We start from the raw sequence: 17,308 nt of genomic DNA, 5'->3' as shown, positions 1-17,308 counted from the left end.
GAAAGTATATTCGCAGGGTCACACAGAGAATAAAAGGCAAAGCAATGGAGTACGTGTAGTCCTTTGTGTGGCTCCCATTGTCATTGTGTCCTGTAAGTTCCGGAGTGCATCCCCATCTTGGCTGCCACGCAAACTTTGTCGGGACGTTCCCTCGGCGAAGAGAACTGAGAGCGGTCAGTTTGTCTTGGCGCTGGAAGGGTACGTTCCTTTTTGTCCCAGGTTGAGCATTCGGACACCCTCTCTCACTGCTTTGTGACCTCCTGCTGCCTTTTGTAACTGGTCACTGCGACTTAATTCAACCTAATTTAATGTCATCATGATCATTCTGACAGTATCTGTGTGAGAGTGTGCTGTGTATCCTCTGTTGCAAGGGGCACCTTAATGTACTGTCTCAGGGTAACCCTATCTGTGGACTCGCTTGTGTATGAATAATGCAGGATGACTGAGCTGTTCCTAAACTGTGTCTGAGAGGCAAAGCGACACAGAGTCAAAACACAAACACCTGAAGGCCCGGTGGTAGACACTGAGTAGAAACACCCTGTTGCTCAGTCTCTTCTTTACATTAACGTTCACCCTCATCAATGTTACACACTTTGCACGGGGGCTTCCATGTGTTTATGGTTGGCTGATGATGCACTCCATCCATCTTAATCGCCCAATTTTCTACTCAGTTCATTAATTGAAAGTGACATCACGATCGGGACAACAGATCCACCACAATTTCCGAGCCTACTTCATGATCCAATATGGCATTTTTAACATTTCCATTAATTGCAACATACTCAAAAATCAAGTACATTAAGTTCCACTTACAGTAGGGACAAAAAAATAACAGCCTAATCTAGGGAAGCCTGACTCTCATCACAAAAAAAGAAGCAAGTTGGTCCTTCCTTTTTTTACTAATCTAGGGAAGCCTGACTCTCATCACAAAAAAACATACAAGTTGGTCCTTCCTAAAAGTTTTTTGTGGAAAACTGCATCATGTTAATTCATTGATGATGGGCTGATATTCAAGGAGGTCATCTCAGTGGCAGATATGAATGTTTGATGACTGCCACTGTGTTCTGCCTACACAGCGCGGATAAAACATTCATTGGTGGCCACTCTAAATATATCACAAAGCATCACCTCCCACCCTGGCGCGCTCCCCGAACGACATATTATACATGCGGGCAAGTGTCAGGGGTTAACAGCCAGGTAGCACAGAGCAGACGGAGGGCAGATAGCTGATGAACAAAAGAAAAGAGCTCATTACCGCATAGCGCATGAATTCAACTTGTAACATGCTGATTTCACTCTGAAAATCAGCAAAGACAATGAGCGATAACGAAAAATGCATCGTGAATAGACTGTACAATAGTACAGGTCATCTTTTTGCTCATTGTTGAATTCCAGGAAGGAGAAAATAACCCCACACTTCAGAACGCGAGGACGACCATTGTGCTATTTATCTGCTCCCTATAATCATTTGTTCCTTTCATGTTAAAGAATGAATTCGATGACCTTTTAAAAAACGGGGACAAATGCCTTAGTGACGACGTAGATACGGTGATGCCACCTTGTGGTTAGTGGACCACACAACACAACCTGCTTTTTAGAACATCTGACGTTGACGACATACCGGTTTCGAGCATGGAGCAGATAAAGAACTCAACGATTGTTTCAATTAAATAGAGGACTTCAAACTAACGAATTTGCTAATAATGCAAATATATTGCAGCGCTTGTTTATTTGAAAAGCTATATTTATAAAACAGTCCACCTTAAACATCACGTGGTGCTAGCATGAACTTACCAGTGATGCTAATGAGGACCCACATTATAGTCAATGGTTGGATGGATCGTAAATAAGTTACTCTAGTTAATAAGTGGCATAGTTTAACTTGGTATTTATTTGCTTCTGACCTATAATCTACAGTTTAAACGTGTTTTTTTTTTAATCAGCTATCTTTTGACTGGAAATGGCACATTAAATGTAATGCATTTTTAGTAATAATGTCTGGGCCAGGGTTCTTAAGAATGGTACATTATTTTCTTCAAATTTGTCAAGGATGTGAGTGATTTTACCCTCATATAAACAATTAGAATGACAAATGTGTCATTAATATTCAACAAATCCTTGAATTTTTTTTTTAATGTCACTTTCCATCATCCTTTCCAACCAGACTGACTTACAAAATTCCCTTGACTATACATTTTGGGAAGGGTAGTTGGGGCTTAACATGATGTCACACACTGATAACATGAAAATAACACTTTTTTTTAATTGTGCGTGTATGTAGAAAAGTGGCAAATTACATTGGGAACAAAAGAAGCAAGACCCTCCGCCAGTCCATTTATCAACCTCCAATCCTTTTCTACTCAATTTGTATACTGTAAATAAAAACCAAAAAACATGATCTTGACTTACCTTCTTGCTTAGTTAGAGCCACAGTCACTTGTCATAATGCACCTACAGCCATCGAAGCATTCGCTGTGCCCACAGACGCAGTCTGTCTGGACCTCAGAGATCTTCTCTGGTACATCTGCTCACGTTTTATAGCTCACTAAACACACGCACACAAAGAACAATGTTTCGTGGATTATATGAGCATTCGTAGGACAAACGCCCACTATTTGCAACATACATACAATGTACCACACGACTTATGTGGTACAGTCTGCACATGAGAGCTGCAATATTACATTTCACAGTAAACATGCTTCACTTATATATATATGTGTGTGTAGCCTGGGTAAACCACTGCACAGACCTATTGTGTGTTCATAAGTGGGATAACACACACACACACACACACACACACACTAAGCTATCATCCCACACTGGCTGCCAACGTCAAAGCCTGAAGTGAACACCCCCCCCTCATGACAGAAGGTTGTAAGGCGCTTGTGTGTGCGTGCTTATCAGTGCGCCACACATACACTTGCCGCAAAAAAGACATCTCTCAGGCACACATGCACCCACACACGCAGGGTCAAATTGGCACAATAAATGAGGGACGTCATGGGTTTTGCCACACAAAGAGAGAATAGACACACAAAGACAACAGTGGGTGGATGATTGCACCCCAGTGCTCGTTGCAAAAAAAATAAAATAAAACACTTTCAAACCCAGTCTTCGACTCCAGTAAGCCTCCTATAGATCCTAACTAAAGGTGAGTAAACAGGCTGCTATTAACATGTTTGTTCACAGGGTCGCTATACGTCTGCCGAAGCACAAATACGCATCCACGTTTGCACAGCATGAAGTGATAAAACATGTGCTCTTCTCTCGCATGATACGCAAACAAGGATGAGCTGACATTGTATGCGAGCGTCTCGCATGTCATTTGTCATTAAACGTCGCAAACCACCTCTTGTATGAGTAAGATGCACTCAGCGGCCAGAACATCAGATACATTTCTACGATACTAAGAGTCCATAAAACTTTTGCATTAACAAAAAATCTGTCTTTAAAAGTACTGTATACTAATATCGGGTCGGAATGAATAATAGAGCAGGCCATATTTTAAGTGTCTACACTTTCTTGACATTCATTTTGTCGATGAATGACTCGAACAGGGTGTAGTCATCAAACGGTTGCATCTATTTTAGCCCAAAACTATTTCCAGAAATGAACTTACAACTTTACACACCGCGATAAAACCATGAGATGAGAAGGCTTACGAACAAGCACAATTCTAGCCTGTGTTCAGTCACCACGCGCACGCAAACACAGCATTCAGGTAGCATCAAGTGTCTGCTCCACTCACGCAATTGCACACTCAGTCCACTGTACCTGTCCTCTCCTCTTCCCCCGACAGTCATCCCTCTATCATTCCTCTCTTCCCACTCAGGTTATTCCAAAGCTCTTGGTGCATGGCCTGCTACTACTACACATGATGAAGACATCTTGAATGAGATCATCTTTGAAAGAAGAGGGGACTCCAAGAGCCCCTCTCCCCTTTGGCAAAGTGTATCCCCACTTCTCTTCCTCTTCATCAAAGAGATGCTGCTCAATTTTTAATGTTGCCATTGTGCTTGTGTGTGTGTGTGTGTGTGTGTGTGTGTGTGTGTGTGAGAAGCATGTACATTGGCTGAGAGATTAAAAAAAAAACAAAGAAAGAGAAGCAGTTGGGTGGTTGGAATGGGGGCAGGGAAGGTTTCAAAAGTGAGAGACCCTTACCTGCGGCATAGTGGGAAGAAGGTAGCAGGTATGCAGGGAGACAACTACTCGTGAGATGTTTAGAGCATAACACAAACGAGGACTTTCTGGTTTGAAACTAAGGTGGACTTTATTCTCTCTTCGTCATGTCTGCCTTTGTCAATGAATTTAGTTGTTGAGTTAAAAGGGAAATGAATCAACTTTTGCTTAACTCAGAACGGCTTTAGATATATCTTTTTTTTTGTTGTTGTTGTTAAAAGAAATATAAAGAGATTTGTGGGTGCGCTTCCATTGCAGAACAGTCTTTACTTCTTGACGATCTGGATGACATCCTCGTGCTCCATGATGTGCGTCAGGCCCACCCTCTGAGGACTGTACTTTGTGCTGGTGCCCTGCAAACACGTGCGACATTTTATGATGGGGAACGCGTTTGATACAAGTCTTGAAGCAGCTCTAATTACCATTTAAAGTGATTCAATTAGCCAACTGCATCAAAATCAACAGGATAGTAATTAATCACACAGAGCTTTGCCCCGTTTAAAAACATCACCAAGAATCAACTGATTGTTAACTTTCCCCGTATCAATCGAGGAAATGTAGTCCAAAGCCAGCTTCTAGAGTCAAATACACGGTGGTGCTGTGTAAAAACGTACCCAAACCAGAGCATACTTGAACTGGCTCGCTAAGGTTCTGTGGATGCGATGGCACTGCAAAAAAAAAAAAAAAAAAAAACAAACAAAACATATGCAATGTTGGCCTCAAATCAACGCGACACACTGCAATACGTGATGACATGCGGCTCTCCGCAGCACATTTGCTGAGAATCTACTGACCACATGTTCCACACTTGCTCCTCTTCTCATGATGATGGCATCAGCGAAGTCTGGGCGCTCTGAGGTGGTGAGGAAAAAAAAAAAAAACACACACAAGTTGATAAAAATGACTGCAGAAGGGATTTAGAAGCAAAGTGCTGTATTATGTTTGTATACAGAACCTCCTCTTTTCTTGGTAAAAATACAAATCAAAGCCAAGTATTCCCACAGCGTCTCGAGAAGGTAATCCAGGTTGAGCTTCATCCCACAACTAGTCAAAGAAGAGCAGTCAGTGAACCGGTAAACCAACGGACACAATAGCGCCCGGTAAAATGGCCGACCTGATGACAACACTGTGAGGTCTGTGAGCCAGGCGGTCCACCTCCTCAATGGAGATTTGATCCACCTTATTGTACACCTGGTTGATGCAGAGATCAATATTTTGCGTACATAAGAAACACAAGTTGAGCAGCAACTCAAAACAAGCCTTCAAAAAAAAATAATAATAATAATAATAATAATAAAAAAACAACTGACGTATAGACAAGGCATGTAAACTCTGTTCCCGACAATGACGTCAATGAACTCGTCCGGCGTGCTGTCCTCCCTGAAAAGGACTTCGGCGTTAAAGATTTCTGATGGATGGTCAAAGAAAACAAGCGCATTAGATGCTCATTTGCTTTTCTGCTTTCCTGCTTGTGAAGGATACTATATTCGTGAAGGATGAGCTGAACCAGCTTCTCCGAGCAGTGGGTTAGAGGTACTGTGGAGTTGTAGGAGAGGCCACCGCCTTTCTTTTGCTATGGAAGCACAGGGGAGGGCGTTGGGAAAAAATATGCTTCTTGAGACAATCCCGATTTTTGTAAAAAAATTAATTAATTGACATTTCTTATAAAATGGTTAATTTTAGAGCAGCACAGAGAAAGAGAGGTTAACATATCGGCCTCATGGTCACGCCAAATTGTCCATCGGTGTGAATGTGAGTGGGAATGATTAAAACCGCTTACCTTGAAATATATATTTGGTTTTTCCCTGTTCAGCCTAATGCCCACCGACTCCAACTCTTTTTCTAAAAGTGCTCTAAGGATAAAAGACAAACGTCATGGCTATAGTCTGGAAACTGACACACACAGACACGCACGTAAAATGACTTGGCCTCACTCACCTCTGGACGTCCCCTTTGGTGGCATCCAGCATCATGATCACAACGTCTGCTGTCCTGGCGACGGCGATGACCTGACGACCCCTTCCCTTACCTGTCAGTGTATCATAATTACACAATAATCATCTGCACTGGGGCAGTCTGGTGTGAAGGATGGCAGTTGCTGACTCAGCAAAACATGATGGAGCAGTTTTGATTACCTTGTGCGGCGCCCTCGATGATTCCTGGCAAATCCAGCAACTGGATGTTGGCCCCTTTGTACTGAATGTTGAAAGACATGCAAGTGTGGGTGGGACAAAAGCCACGAGAACACTTTAGATGTGTCATGATGTGAATGACTGTACCTCAATGACACCTGGTATGCAGGTGAGGGTGGTAAACTCGTAGGAAGCGGCTTCACTGGCTGTTGATGTCATCAAGCTGAGGAAAGTGGACTGGAGCACACAAGATTGAATACATAAAATATGGGTTTATGAGCTAACGGCTGTGCTTATGAATTCAGTTATGTGGTGTCTACGTTTCAACACTAAGGGGGCACTACGTAAAGAGACTATATCCAGGAGATAACAGTAGAAGAAGAAATTAGAGCTGAAGTAGAAGTACAGTTTCACAAAGTTAAAGAACAAAAAAACCTGCTCACGAATGTTCAGATTTTCATAAGGGGCCATCACCAAAATATGAGGACATACCTTGCCCACTGAGGGGAAACCAATAAGAGCAACACGTGCATCTCCAGATTTCATAACATCGAAGCCTTCGCCTTTGGCCCCCGCCGACTTGGAGGGCTCCAGCAGCTGAGATCTGTATTTTGCTAACTTGGCCTTCAGCAAGCCCAGATGGTACTCAGTGGCTGTGAAAGAAAGGAAGGAAATCACCACAGACCAGCACTGTTATTCTGCAACTGTCACGTTGACTTCTTCACAGACAAGGCAGAATTGCTTGTCATCACTTTGAGGAGATAGCACATGTTATAACAATATTATTTTGTGTTCAAGGCAGGTTTAGAGTGACATGCCACTGGCATAAAACACTCCAAAGTTCTTCCATTATTTTCATTGCTAACAGTATGATAGCCGCTTGTTCCCACGTTACCTTTGTTTTTCTGAGTCCGAGAAATTTCTCTCTCGATTTCGGAGATTTTCTCCAAAATCCCCATAATGGCACTTCAGCTGGACTGCAATTGCACTGTCAAATGAGGAAAACCCATACAAAAACGTGTCAGTCTAGCATGGCTAGCGAAACCGCTGTAAAGCTACGCAAATAGATGTAACAGTCGGAAAATAAAATTTCAAAAGGACGATAAGTCAAACCCACAGTTGTTTAAATGAGGAACCGCATTCACAGCGTGTGGCGTCTAGTTTTCAAAGCTGCACGAACATAGGTTTACACTTTCACATAAACTCCACTGCTCTGCATGCTCCCGAAGACCAAAACCATGGCAGCCTCGTACAATTGGGGGCAACACTTCTTCGTTTACAACGCCATTGGCCACGAACATAGAAGGCGCAATACCGCTCTCTTGTGGGGGGAGTGTGAACTACTGAACGCCCAGGGGAACATTTTTAAATCCGACACATGGGTTTAAGACACCAGAGAAGCCACTTTCCGGTCCTGACGTCTCACCACTGCGTCAACGAATCCACCATCATCCACGTTTGCGTGATTGATTTCACTGCACCGTCGATGCATGAACGGTTTCCCCTTGGTCTTCCGATTTGAGCCACTAGATGGTAGTGTTTACCAAAGTATAGATGTATAGACTCCGCCCAGTTATGGCGTTAGACCCGGAAAACCGTAAGCACGTACTGGGTTCTCGCTTCCGTCAAAGACACGCCAAGTATAGGACTTACATCACACGGGGAAGCATGCAGAATCTGCAGATTAAGCATGTTGGTTCGCTCCTAAGAATAATACATTTAAAATCATTTTGCAGACTAACAACCAGTCAGTAAATAACTATTTTAATTTAGCGGGTCGGAGGACAAACATGTCTGCGTCCGCATCCCAGAAAGGCTCACCATCCTCCAACTCACCTGCTTTTGACGGTTTTCCTTTTCCGGTGGTCGGAAGAACTTCTGAGGAAAACTCCAGCGGGGAGCAGCAGCCAACTGGAGTGAAAAAGAAGCCGTGCCGCGCTTGTACGGATTTTAAATCATGGATGAAGTCACAGAAGCAGCAGACGACAGCTGCTGTTCAGGTGACATGAGGTCAACGCAGGTTGTTGGCAGGTGTTTTAGAAGAGCGGTCGCCAACCTTTTTTTAAGAGGTGGGGGGAGGCTGGTTTCTACAGACCGGCAGAGATACGCATAAAAACACATTAATAAAAATTCACCATTACGCTGAGTGTAGTGGTTGTAATTACGGCGGAATTTTGCGCTTGGTTCTCTTTAACAAATTTCTGATTTTTAACCTACTGACTGGTATTTTCTGAAACCTCACCCATTCACTGTTTTCTGCTCAACACAAAGCCAAAGTCTTACTCTGGCACCATCTTGTGGTGGCTTGGTGTCAAGGAACTGCTGAAGTGAGTTGAGGAATTTCATTTAGTCAAAAGTTGCACTTTGCCGTTATGTGGCAACTAGAAGGCCAATGGCAGTGGCAATGGCTCTTCAAAGGAGTTTGTTTCTCTTACTCATTACTGGTACTAGTGCTTGTGGGGTTATTTTTTTCTACTACAAAATCACATGGCTCAAACAAGTAGTTTGTTCATAGAGGCAAAGCGTATCCAGCTGGTTTTTATAATAAGACTTCTTTCAAACTCTTTGGGGGGTGGTCAGTTGTTTCAGAAGACAAACCATGAGAAGTGTCCAACTAAATACCACAAATCAACTGAAAGCAGATTCTACTGTCCAGCACATTATTATTCAACTTCCATTTTAAACCATTTCAGGAGTCCCAAGCGGAGCAAGACCCCGAGTGCCCACTGGACAGGCAAGAGCTGGGACGTAACACTTGGTCCTTTTTGCACACCATGGCCGCATATTATCCCGAAAAACCAACTGTCAACCAGCAACAAGAGATGGGCCAGTTCATTAACCTCTTCTCCAAATTCTTCCCCTGTGATGAATGTGCAGAAGACCTTAGGAACAGGTCAGATATTATCATAGTAGTGATTTTTAGACATATGTATTTGTAGGCATGTGATTAAAAAGTTACATTTTCGTTATGTCTCCTTTAAAAGCTATACCACGAATCATCCCTCAAATAGACGCCTCTACTTTTCTCAGAAGAAAAAAAACAGTAAATGTCATTAACTCAGATCATAGACATTAGTTCGCTATTTTCGGAAATATTGTATCTTGTCTTTGTCGAGGCAGTTTATCATATGACATCATTTCCTCCCTACAGATTAAAAACCAATCAGCCGGACACCGGGAGCCGTCACGCTCTGTCCCAGTGGCTCTGTCGACTCCATAACAACATCAATGTGCGTCTGGGCAAGCCTGAGTTTGATTGCTCTCGAGTTGATGAGCGATGGAAGGATGGATGGAAAGATGGTTCCTGTGACTGAGAGAAGCCCTTGTACAACTTTTGAGTACAGACGCTGCCTGCTTTTGAACGATATCACGTGACAGGATATGAATTAATTTTTCATGGATTTTCCTCTTTTGCTCTCTCCGAATATATTTGTTCCCATTAACAAAATTAAGGGTACAAACTGTTCTGGACCAACACTAACATGGAAACATTACGACTGTGACGGGACACTGTTTTGAGTCTGGATATTTATGCTTTGGTGTTTGTTCTCATCGGTGCAACGAATTCCACATTAAAGGGTTTTTTTCCCCCCCTATCAAATGTTTAGATGTCATTCTGCATTGTCAGATCATCAAATAACATTTTTGGAGTCTAACCATATGACATTTTCAACCAAAATGGATTTTTCATGGGGAGACAATTTAGTTGCAAGTCAAAGGACTTTTAAAGTCAATTGCGATATGATCTGTTTGTCTGCGTGAGCCTGTCTATAGACGGGCTATTAATAAACACTAAAATGGGCACACATGCATACCAGTCTGCTCACGTTGACCCTTGACGTGATCTAAGCAGTTTTGTATGCATCACACATTTCTCTATTCCAGGGATCAACAATGCGGTGCCCGAAGGCACCAGTTAGCCCCCATGGGCCACATGAGTAGCCCGTGGGTCTGTTAAAAAAAAAAAAAAAAAACAGCAAAATAGCTCACCGGTTATTTAGCTAGATAGATAAATATCCAGAACATTAGGTATGTGTTTAAATATTCCACAGTCATGACTTGACCGTGCAGTATTGATCCCAATGCGCTCCCAGAAGTGAGGGCGAAAGCAAGCCTCGTGCTCGTCGCGCGCGTGTCCGCTACAGAAGGCGTGAGCGCGCGCGCAGGAGCGTCCCTGCAGCACAGCAAAGCGGAGCAGAGCTGGGCAGCGCGTGCCCCGGAGCCGCGAGGAGCGAGCGAGCGAGCTTCGAGGAGCGTTCACGGAACCAGCGAAGATGGACGGAGTGGGATCGTTCGGAGCGGGCCGCGCCGGGTCCACTATCGACCCTATTAGCTTCGCCAAACAGCCACAAACCATCCTCAGAGCCTTGTCGTGGGTGAGAGATGCTAATTTTTTTTATTTTCAAATGATTAGTAACGCCACTGCTGTTTTTGCGCGTGGGTTATTTCTGTCAACGTAGCTGCGCGAGCCTCGTGACGGGGTCCTTCTACCAATCGACATATAACGATTAGAAACGAAAAATACACGAACGATAAATGGAGCGTATTTGTAAGGAAGGGGTGGCAAATGTTCTGTTCTTGGGTGTGTTAGTGCAGAGGATGAAACCAAGGCCCAGCGACGAGCGTTTGTCTTATTACAGATGTTCAAGAGATACAAACGCAACATAACACCGCCTTTCTGTTTTTTTTTCATCAATTAAACGTGCCACATTGTGCTGCGTTAAAATGAGCCAAAAACATCCTCAATCACGTTAAGCCTCGTATCTGTATCGTTTAAATGATCACATATAGTCGTATTCATTATGCAAAGCCTTATTGTTCAGCAAAATTAGCCGCCGATTTGCCTTAAACGTAGTCTGTCATCCCACCTGTGATTGGTCCGTGAACGTCACTGCGCACGCACCCAGTCCCACGAACTCGCGTCGCGGCCTGACGTGTGAAAGCAAGCGTCACTTCAGGGTGGCATGCGGAAGGTCTTTTCCCCCCCACTGGCACGACCAATGTGGGAATGTCTGTGATGTAAGGGCGAGAAATGGGTGTAAATTTTAGACACGAAAGGGCTGTTTGGTTCAGATGATCGCGTTGACGCTGGCACTGATGATATGTTCCACATCTTAATCAGAACTGGCCAACATGCGCTAAATACAAACAACTCCCCATTGCTGTCCATCAGTCTGCCGCTTTGTCTATTCCATCCATCCATCCATCCGTAGCTATTTGTCCGTCCATATTATCCATCCATCCATCATTAGCTTATTATTTAAATCATCGAACATGATGAAGTGCATCTTTTTCCTGACGCTTTGAAGGTTACTCTTCCAAACATAACGGCTTCAAGATCATAAAGTTGGATAAGGCCTTTAGTTGGCGTATCCCTATGAATCCAAATACAGTAGCCATAGATAGTCTTGTTTCTCCTTGTCGTCACAAAACGTTTCACAAAAACGTCATACGTGTGTATATCCTTCTTTTACGCAATCGGGAATATTGAAATAATTTCAACAATGATAGTCGTGTGATTTTTTTTTTTTTTTTTGCAGGTGCATTGCTTTGCTGCAAAAGCACCAAGTCACTCGAACCACCTGTGTATCTAAGCAGATTAGAAGCTCTCACGTGATTGTGGCTCTGACATTCTCCCTTTGTGTGTCCTTCCACCATCATATGACCCACACCCCCCATGCGGGGGGGGTGCGTGCGTATCACATGGCCCTGTTCTGCCATCCGCTGTTACCCAATTGACTAGTATGTGCATGTACGAGAGGAATAAAGACGGACTTATAAAGGAGAATTGATTGATGATAATCATGAGGAGAAAGACGATTAATGTTCTCGCATTTGCTTGTATCGCTCAAGCTTTTCAAACACACACACACACACACACACACACACACACACACACACACACACACCCACACACACACACACACACAATGCCTCAGGACTGTTTGATTCTGGAAAGGAAGCGAAGCATCCAACTCTCCGGTCAATTGTAACAGAAAGGATGGAAATTAGGTTAATGCCTTTGGTCTGAGCGCGAGCAAAGAGACGTTCACTTGCAACACTGCCGAGTGTGCTTTTTAAAGAGAGACTCGTCTAATAAAACGAATCGACAAATAATTGCTGCCTGTTTTAAATGAAGTCGAGCACTTGTGGGCCGAAATGTCGACAGCGCATGATATATGTAAGATTGAATGTTGATTTTTGCCACGCGTCACATAAATGTGTCACGTTGAAAACTTGACTTCTGAGTGGGCGGGACCACGCAAACTGTGTTTCTCTTGATTGTGTCTCAAAGCAATTGAGGCAAAAGGGAATGTATAACTTGGCCGTCGAGGCGGCCCTGATTTAGTCTTCAAGCAACAAAGGTTGAATATCAACACTGGCATAGAAACAAACAGAATTACTTTTGCTTGTCCAGCTACACCCAACGAAATGTCCAGTCAGTGGAAAATAAGAATAATCTTTTGAGCCTGACTCTATTTCTGCAAATTGTCTCATCTCCCTTTTCCCGTCCGTGTCCTCAAGATCTTCTCGCTGGTGGTGTTCGCTTCCATCGTGAACGAGGGCTACGTCAACATAGGCAGCGAGCGTCTCTATTGCGTCTTCAACAAGAACGCCGACGCGTGCAACTACGGTGTGTTCGTGGGCCTGGTGGGCCTCCTGGCCTGCTCCTTCTTCTTGCTGCTCGACTACAAATTCTCTTCCATCAGCTCCGTCAAGGACCGCAAGAAGGCCGTCATGCTTGAGATCGGCTTCTCAGGTGAGGATGCGGCCAATTAAAAAAAAAATATATCGACTGATTAAATTGGCTGGCTGATTCAACGGTCCAGCTACAAATAAATAACTTTCAGATGCATCCAGCCTGACCCACGTCTTTGTTTCTGATCCATGAAACATCAGGAGATTTGACGACAACCTTTTTAGGTTTCAATGACGAAACACCAGCTGATGATGACACTCACACAACTGTGTGTTTCTCCCATGACAAAGCAGCCGTGTCTCTGTTTCTGGCAGGTTTTTGGGCCTTCTTGTACTTTGTAAGTTTCTGCTTCCTGGCCAACCAGTGGTCTCGAACAACCACGGCTGAGCTGCCCCTCAACCAGGGCGCTGACGCAGCTCGGGCTGCAATCGCCTTCTCTTTCTTCTCCATCATCACTTGGGTAAGAAATCGAACGCAAACAAAGGCGGCGATTTGCAACCACTCTCTGGTGCTCTGAGATACGAGTGACCCGAGTTGACTTGACTATGTCGGCAGTGAATTCAAGTCAAATCCGTACAATGGGATGAAAAAATATATATAAATATATCCGAAGGTTTCTGGCGATGTTGGAAATGATCGGAGGGATGGCGAAACCGGTTCCGGTGCGCTCCTTTCTAAGCGTGTCCATCCGATTGTGCTTCCAGGCCGGTCTTACAGTGCGCGCGGTGCAGAAGTACCTGCTGGGCACTGACATGACCCTGTTCACCTCAGAGCACTTGGACGGCGCAGCCCCCACCCAGCCGTTACCCTCCAACTCGCCGGGGGGAGGGGTCACCGCCGAGCCCACAGACACCTACCAAAACCCTCCGTTTACAGAGAACAACGCAGCACCCACATACCAGGTTCCCATTTATTAGAGATGATACGTAGAAAAAGATGAGGCGAGGGGAACTAAAATATAATTGCTCTCTGTCGCGGTCCGCTCGCAGTCACTGTGGGCTGATTTTCCAAAGGTGGTACAAAAAAAAAATCAAATCAAATCAAATTCAGCCGCTTTGTTTCCTCCTCTTGTTGTTTACGTGAACATTCCAGCTTGATCTGCACTTTTCTAGACTCACTGTCATGCAGATTAGGATAAAACTGATTCAAAAAAAAAAAGGAAAAGCAAACAAGAGGAGGAACCATAAATGAGGCCATTTTTGCTGTATTCACACCCAAAATCGGAGATCAACTCGTAAGCAGTATGACAAAAAGCACCTCCACTTGAAATCTAAACTATTCCCTCTCATGGCAAACTGTTCAGAGGAATGTTTTTATTCATTTCATGTTCTCCTCTTTTTGCTGCAGTTAAACGGTGATCATGTGTATTGAATCTGCATGTTTGCAAATGTAGAGATAGCAACTGAAGTGCCATACTGTACTGACAGTGACTTAACTGAGTAGATTTCCACATGCTGAACATCATCATCATCATCACAACGACAATGTTTTTTGTGACTAAGTGCAATATCTTTCATTCTCATGCAGATTGCTGTGTACTATACTGTACTGTGGTGTAAGTAGACTACTTTGTGGTGAATATAGAAAGTGAAACCATACCCTGGTCAAATATCTCGATGGCTTTTTGAAAAAAAAGATGTGACCTATCATCTGTACAAATGGGGAGCCCCTCCAAATTCGAATAATCAAAATGATTTTTAATGTAGATGTAAAGGTAGTAAATGATCTCTGTATCATGAGTTTTAATTTTTTGATATTCAAAATGATTGACACATACGAGTATCCTACCTGTGCATAGTCCCTGGAACAAAATATTTCATATTATTGTAAAGGTTATATGTCACATTCTTTTTTTGGGAAAAGTTCATTCACGTTGTCACAGGTGTGTTCGCTTTCTATACATTCATCATCAAACCACTGGTAGGCTCTGCCTCAAATGACACACTCTATTCAGCTTTGAATTGTACTACCAAAACTCAGGCAAATTTGACTTGTAGAATTTTGATTCCAATTCAAGCTTTAAACGAATATTTATTTTCGTCGTGCATGTTATGGTGAAATGCAACATATTCCTCCCTAATTGAGGTGGACTCCAGCCAAATGTACGTGTATCAATTTCTGTACCAGGGAATGTAGGTGGTGTGTCATTTGAGACGGCGCCCTAGGTCGAATCTTGTTTCGAGTGAGTAGGCAGATTCGTTTGTACGCCAGGTGTGTTTCTGTTTACGTTTTAGAAAGCTGCCAAACTGCCCTTTTGTTCTTATGAATCTTTTCTTCTTTTTGGAGACATTACTGCTGTCTGTTTACGGGGACTCGCGAGAAAGGGCGGGCAGAGGATGTCGTGTGGTCACACGCCAAAACTATAAATCTCCTTTGGGGTTCTGTTGCCATGGTGAGAGGGAGGGAGGAGGGCCGCCAAGGTGCAAGCGTGACAGTCGTGTGTATGCTTGAGCGTGCGGATGCGTTAAACATGTTGTTGCGTTAAAATTATTTTCAAGAACAAGGTTTAGCACCGAGGAAGGACGTTGCTATACTAATTAATAGATCTATTATACCAAATCCGTTTGATTATTTTCAAATCCGTTTGATTATTTTCTTCGCGCTTCAGACTTGCCTGTGCTGAATTTGCACCAGCGCCCTCCGCTGGACAGAACTGGTATGACCGCAGAGGGACAACTAACGCTGTCTTTTAAAAAGTAATCATCATAGGAAAATGCATGATAGTATTGTATGAAACTAACACTGTAAAGATTCCACAGCCACGAATGCAGCTGACAGCGTCCTCTACTGTTTCACACATTTTACTAATGATTATCATACTTCCAATGCATATGAACGCGCTACATCCCCCCCAAAACTTGCATGATGCTGCTGTGTAAACTTCGGACTGTTCTTCAGTGTTTCATTTCCTGTGAGGCTCTGGGACGATAATGGGCCTTAGAGTCTTTGAGTGGCACAGTCTGCTGACCCTTTATTCAATTTCAACATCGCTAATGTCACAATCACATCAATTGAGTCCCAATGAAAGCAAACAATTTATCCAACCGTGTGAGTCTTTGTCACTTAAATTAAGACCCACATGGGGAGAAAATCAAATTCAAAGGCAATGTAGAAGCAGTAGAGCAATGTCAAGTGAGGCTGATGGTCGGGTCAGGTTGTATTGTTCTCTTTTTCTGTCAGTCAGTGTGGTAGACAAAAAAAAAAAAATTAAGTCCAACATTTTCTGTGTTTTGTGCTCTGGCCCATGTACACTGCTGTGTGTTGGTTGATTGTACAATTCAGTATGTTATTTAAATAATTGGAACATGTATGTGATGATGTCCAAGGTCTGGTTTGTCCTGTACTCCTTTTCAAGAAAAAAAATCTCTCTCTATACAGTATATATACAGTATATACATGACAAATAATTATGAACAAAAGTGCGCTCTTGTTCAGAAATACTTTCAGCACTTCTAAATGGGCCATGGACACAAAAATTTAAGTCTGTGATCATGCTGTAGTTTCGTTGGACTGAGATATAATACAAGTGATTTGTAGTAACGCTGGTGCTGTTAATTGTGAGGGTTCCAGTATAATTCTTTGCATGGATGTTAAAATTTTTCCTCCGTCAGATTGGTGATGGAAATCAAAAGCCCATCAACTAACAAGTGAGTTTTCATTTTTGCGTGCTGCCTTTACGAAATGCCTTGAGTTCTTCCCCCCCCCTTCTTGTTTTGACGGTGTTTTGACTTCTGTGTAACAAAAAAAAAAAAAAAAGAGGAAAAGGAAAACGCTGTGTACAGACATGTGTCACTCGTTCATGAGTGTCTCTGGACTGCAGTCTGAGCATCACTCCCAATTAAAAAAAAAAAAAGACATGATTGCCTGTTTCTTTCCGTGAGTCAAATTAAGTTGGAGCATAAACGGTAATAGCGTATATTGACCAGCCACAACACTTATGCAGTATAGTGATAACCAATACATGATATGCATCCAGAGAACGAAAAAAATAAAAATACCTCGGGGACTCAACGAATATTAGAATTAAGGTTAAAGAAAAACATTCAGGAACATGCATCCAACCGAAATGGCTTTATTGGAGCCCGACAGAAAATCGAAACAGCAGCAGCAGCTGCATGATGTAAAGACAAAAATTACAAGTGGTTTGTCATGAAATTAGTCATGTTTGATACACAGCACTGCAAGCTGAAGGTCCTGAGAGAAGAGTGCCAACGCAAGTGTTGAAATATACATTTTGTTTAAAACTAGGGGGCTGAAATACAAATGTGCTACTCTTAACCTTTGTGAGGTGAAT

General features: G+C 43.1%; 3 protein-coding genes and 1 long non-coding RNA gene across 4 annotated transcripts; 2 read left to right on the top strand and 2 right to left on the bottom strand.

Annotated features, from left to right (window-relative positions):
- Window positions 1-4,254: 4,254 nt before the first annotated feature.
- drg2 (developmentally regulated GTP binding protein 2) lies at window positions 4,255-7,589 on the bottom strand. Its single transcript, XM_019864414.1, has 14 exons — window positions 7,432-7,589; window positions 7,210-7,302; window positions 6,807-6,967; window positions 6,462-6,551; window positions 6,318-6,378; window positions 6,121-6,211; window positions 5,963-6,035; window positions 5,665-5,755; window positions 5,493-5,590; window positions 5,297-5,373; window positions 5,138-5,226; window positions 4,977-5,035; window positions 4,797-4,850; window positions 4,255-4,535 (listed from the first exon to the last, which is right to left on the bottom strand). Exons 2-14 carry the CDS (start codon window positions 7,271-7,273, stop codon window positions 4,449-4,451), a joined length of 1,095 nt encoding a protein of 364 aa, XP_019719973.1. The 5' UTR covers window positions 7,274-7,302; window positions 7,432-7,589; the 3' UTR covers window positions 4,255-4,448.
- A 311-nt stretch (window positions 7,590-7,900) lies between these two features.
- On the top strand, window positions 7,901-9,907 carry gfer (growth factor, augmenter of liver regeneration (ERV1 homolog, S. cerevisiae)). The gene is made up of 3 exons (XM_019864423.1): window positions 7,901-8,314; window positions 9,008-9,207; window positions 9,466-9,907. The coding sequence occupies exons 1-3, from the start codon at window positions 8,105-8,107 to the stop codon at window positions 9,626-9,628; spliced, it is 573 nt and encodes a 190-aa protein (XP_019719982.1). The 5' UTR covers window positions 7,901-8,104; the 3' UTR covers window positions 9,629-9,907.
- On the bottom strand, window positions 8,308-12,476 carry LOC109512577 (uncharacterized). Its single transcript, XR_002167554.1, has 3 exons — window positions 11,440-12,476; window positions 11,183-11,408; window positions 8,308-8,401 (listed from the first exon to the last, which is right to left on the bottom strand). It is a non-coding gene; the product is annotated as an uncharacterized LOC109512577 (long non-coding RNA).
- syngr3a (synaptogyrin 3a) lies at window positions 10,451-16,867 on the top strand. Its single transcript, XM_019864422.1, has 4 exons — window positions 10,451-10,690; window positions 12,840-13,074; window positions 13,329-13,474; window positions 13,719-16,867. Exons 1-4 carry the CDS (start codon window positions 10,589-10,591, stop codon window positions 13,929-13,931), a joined length of 696 nt encoding a protein of 231 aa, XP_019719981.1. The 5' UTR covers window positions 10,451-10,588; the 3' UTR covers window positions 13,932-16,867.
- Window positions 16,868-17,308: the final 441 nt, after the last annotated feature.

The sequence above is a fragment of the Hippocampus comes genome, unplaced genomic scaffold (assembly GCF_001891065.2).
Source record: "Hippocampus comes isolate QL1 unplaced genomic scaffold, H_comes_QL1_v1.1 scaffold433, whole genome shotgun sequence".
Taxonomy (NCBI): Eukaryota; Metazoa; Chordata; class Actinopteri; order Syngnathiformes; family Syngnathidae; genus Hippocampus; species Hippocampus comes.
This window is presented reverse-complemented; position numbering and strand designations above follow the sequence as displayed.

What these genes read in the sequence shown, in the direction of transcription:
- drg2 (XM_019864414.1), bottom strand. Translation starts at nt 7,273, where the DNA reads ATGGGGATTTTGGAGAAAATCTCCGAAATCGAGAGAGAAATTTCTCGG. An exon ending in CATCGAGGGCGCCGCACAAG is followed by an intron (nt 6,212 to 6,317) that starts GTAATCAAAACT and finishes ATACACTGACAG; the next exon opens with GTAAGGGAAGGGGTCGTCAG. An exon ending in AACCAAATATATATTTCAAG is followed by an intron (nt 5,756 to 5,962) that starts GTAAGCGGTTTT and finishes GTGCTTCCATAG; the next exon opens with CAAAAGAAAGGCGGTGGCCT.
- gfer (XM_019864423.1), top strand. Translation starts at nt 8,105, where the DNA reads ATGTCTGCGTCCGCATCCCAGAAAGGCTCACCATCCTCCAACTCACCT. An exon ending in AGACGACAGCTGCTGTTCAG is followed by an intron (nt 8,315 to 9,007) that starts GTGACATGAGGT and finishes AAACCATTTCAG; the next exon opens with GAGTCCCAAGCGGAGCAAGA. An exon ending in GCAGAAGACCTTAGGAACAG is followed by an intron (nt 9,208 to 9,465) that starts GTCAGATATTAT and finishes TCCTCCCTACAG; the next exon opens with ATTAAAAACCAATCAGCCGG.
- syngr3a (XM_019864422.1), top strand. Translation starts at nt 10,589, where the DNA reads ATGGACGGAGTGGGATCGTTCGGAGCGGGCCGCGCCGGGTCCACTATC. An exon ending in GCTTGAGATCGGCTTCTCAG is followed by an intron (nt 13,075 to 13,328) that starts GTGAGGATGCGG and finishes TGTTTCTGGCAG; the next exon opens with GTTTTTGGGCCTTCTTGTAC. An exon ending in TCTTCTCCATCATCACTTGG is followed by an intron (nt 13,475 to 13,718) that starts GTAAGAAATCGA and finishes TTGTGCTTCCAG; the next exon opens with GCCGGTCTTACAGTGCGCGC.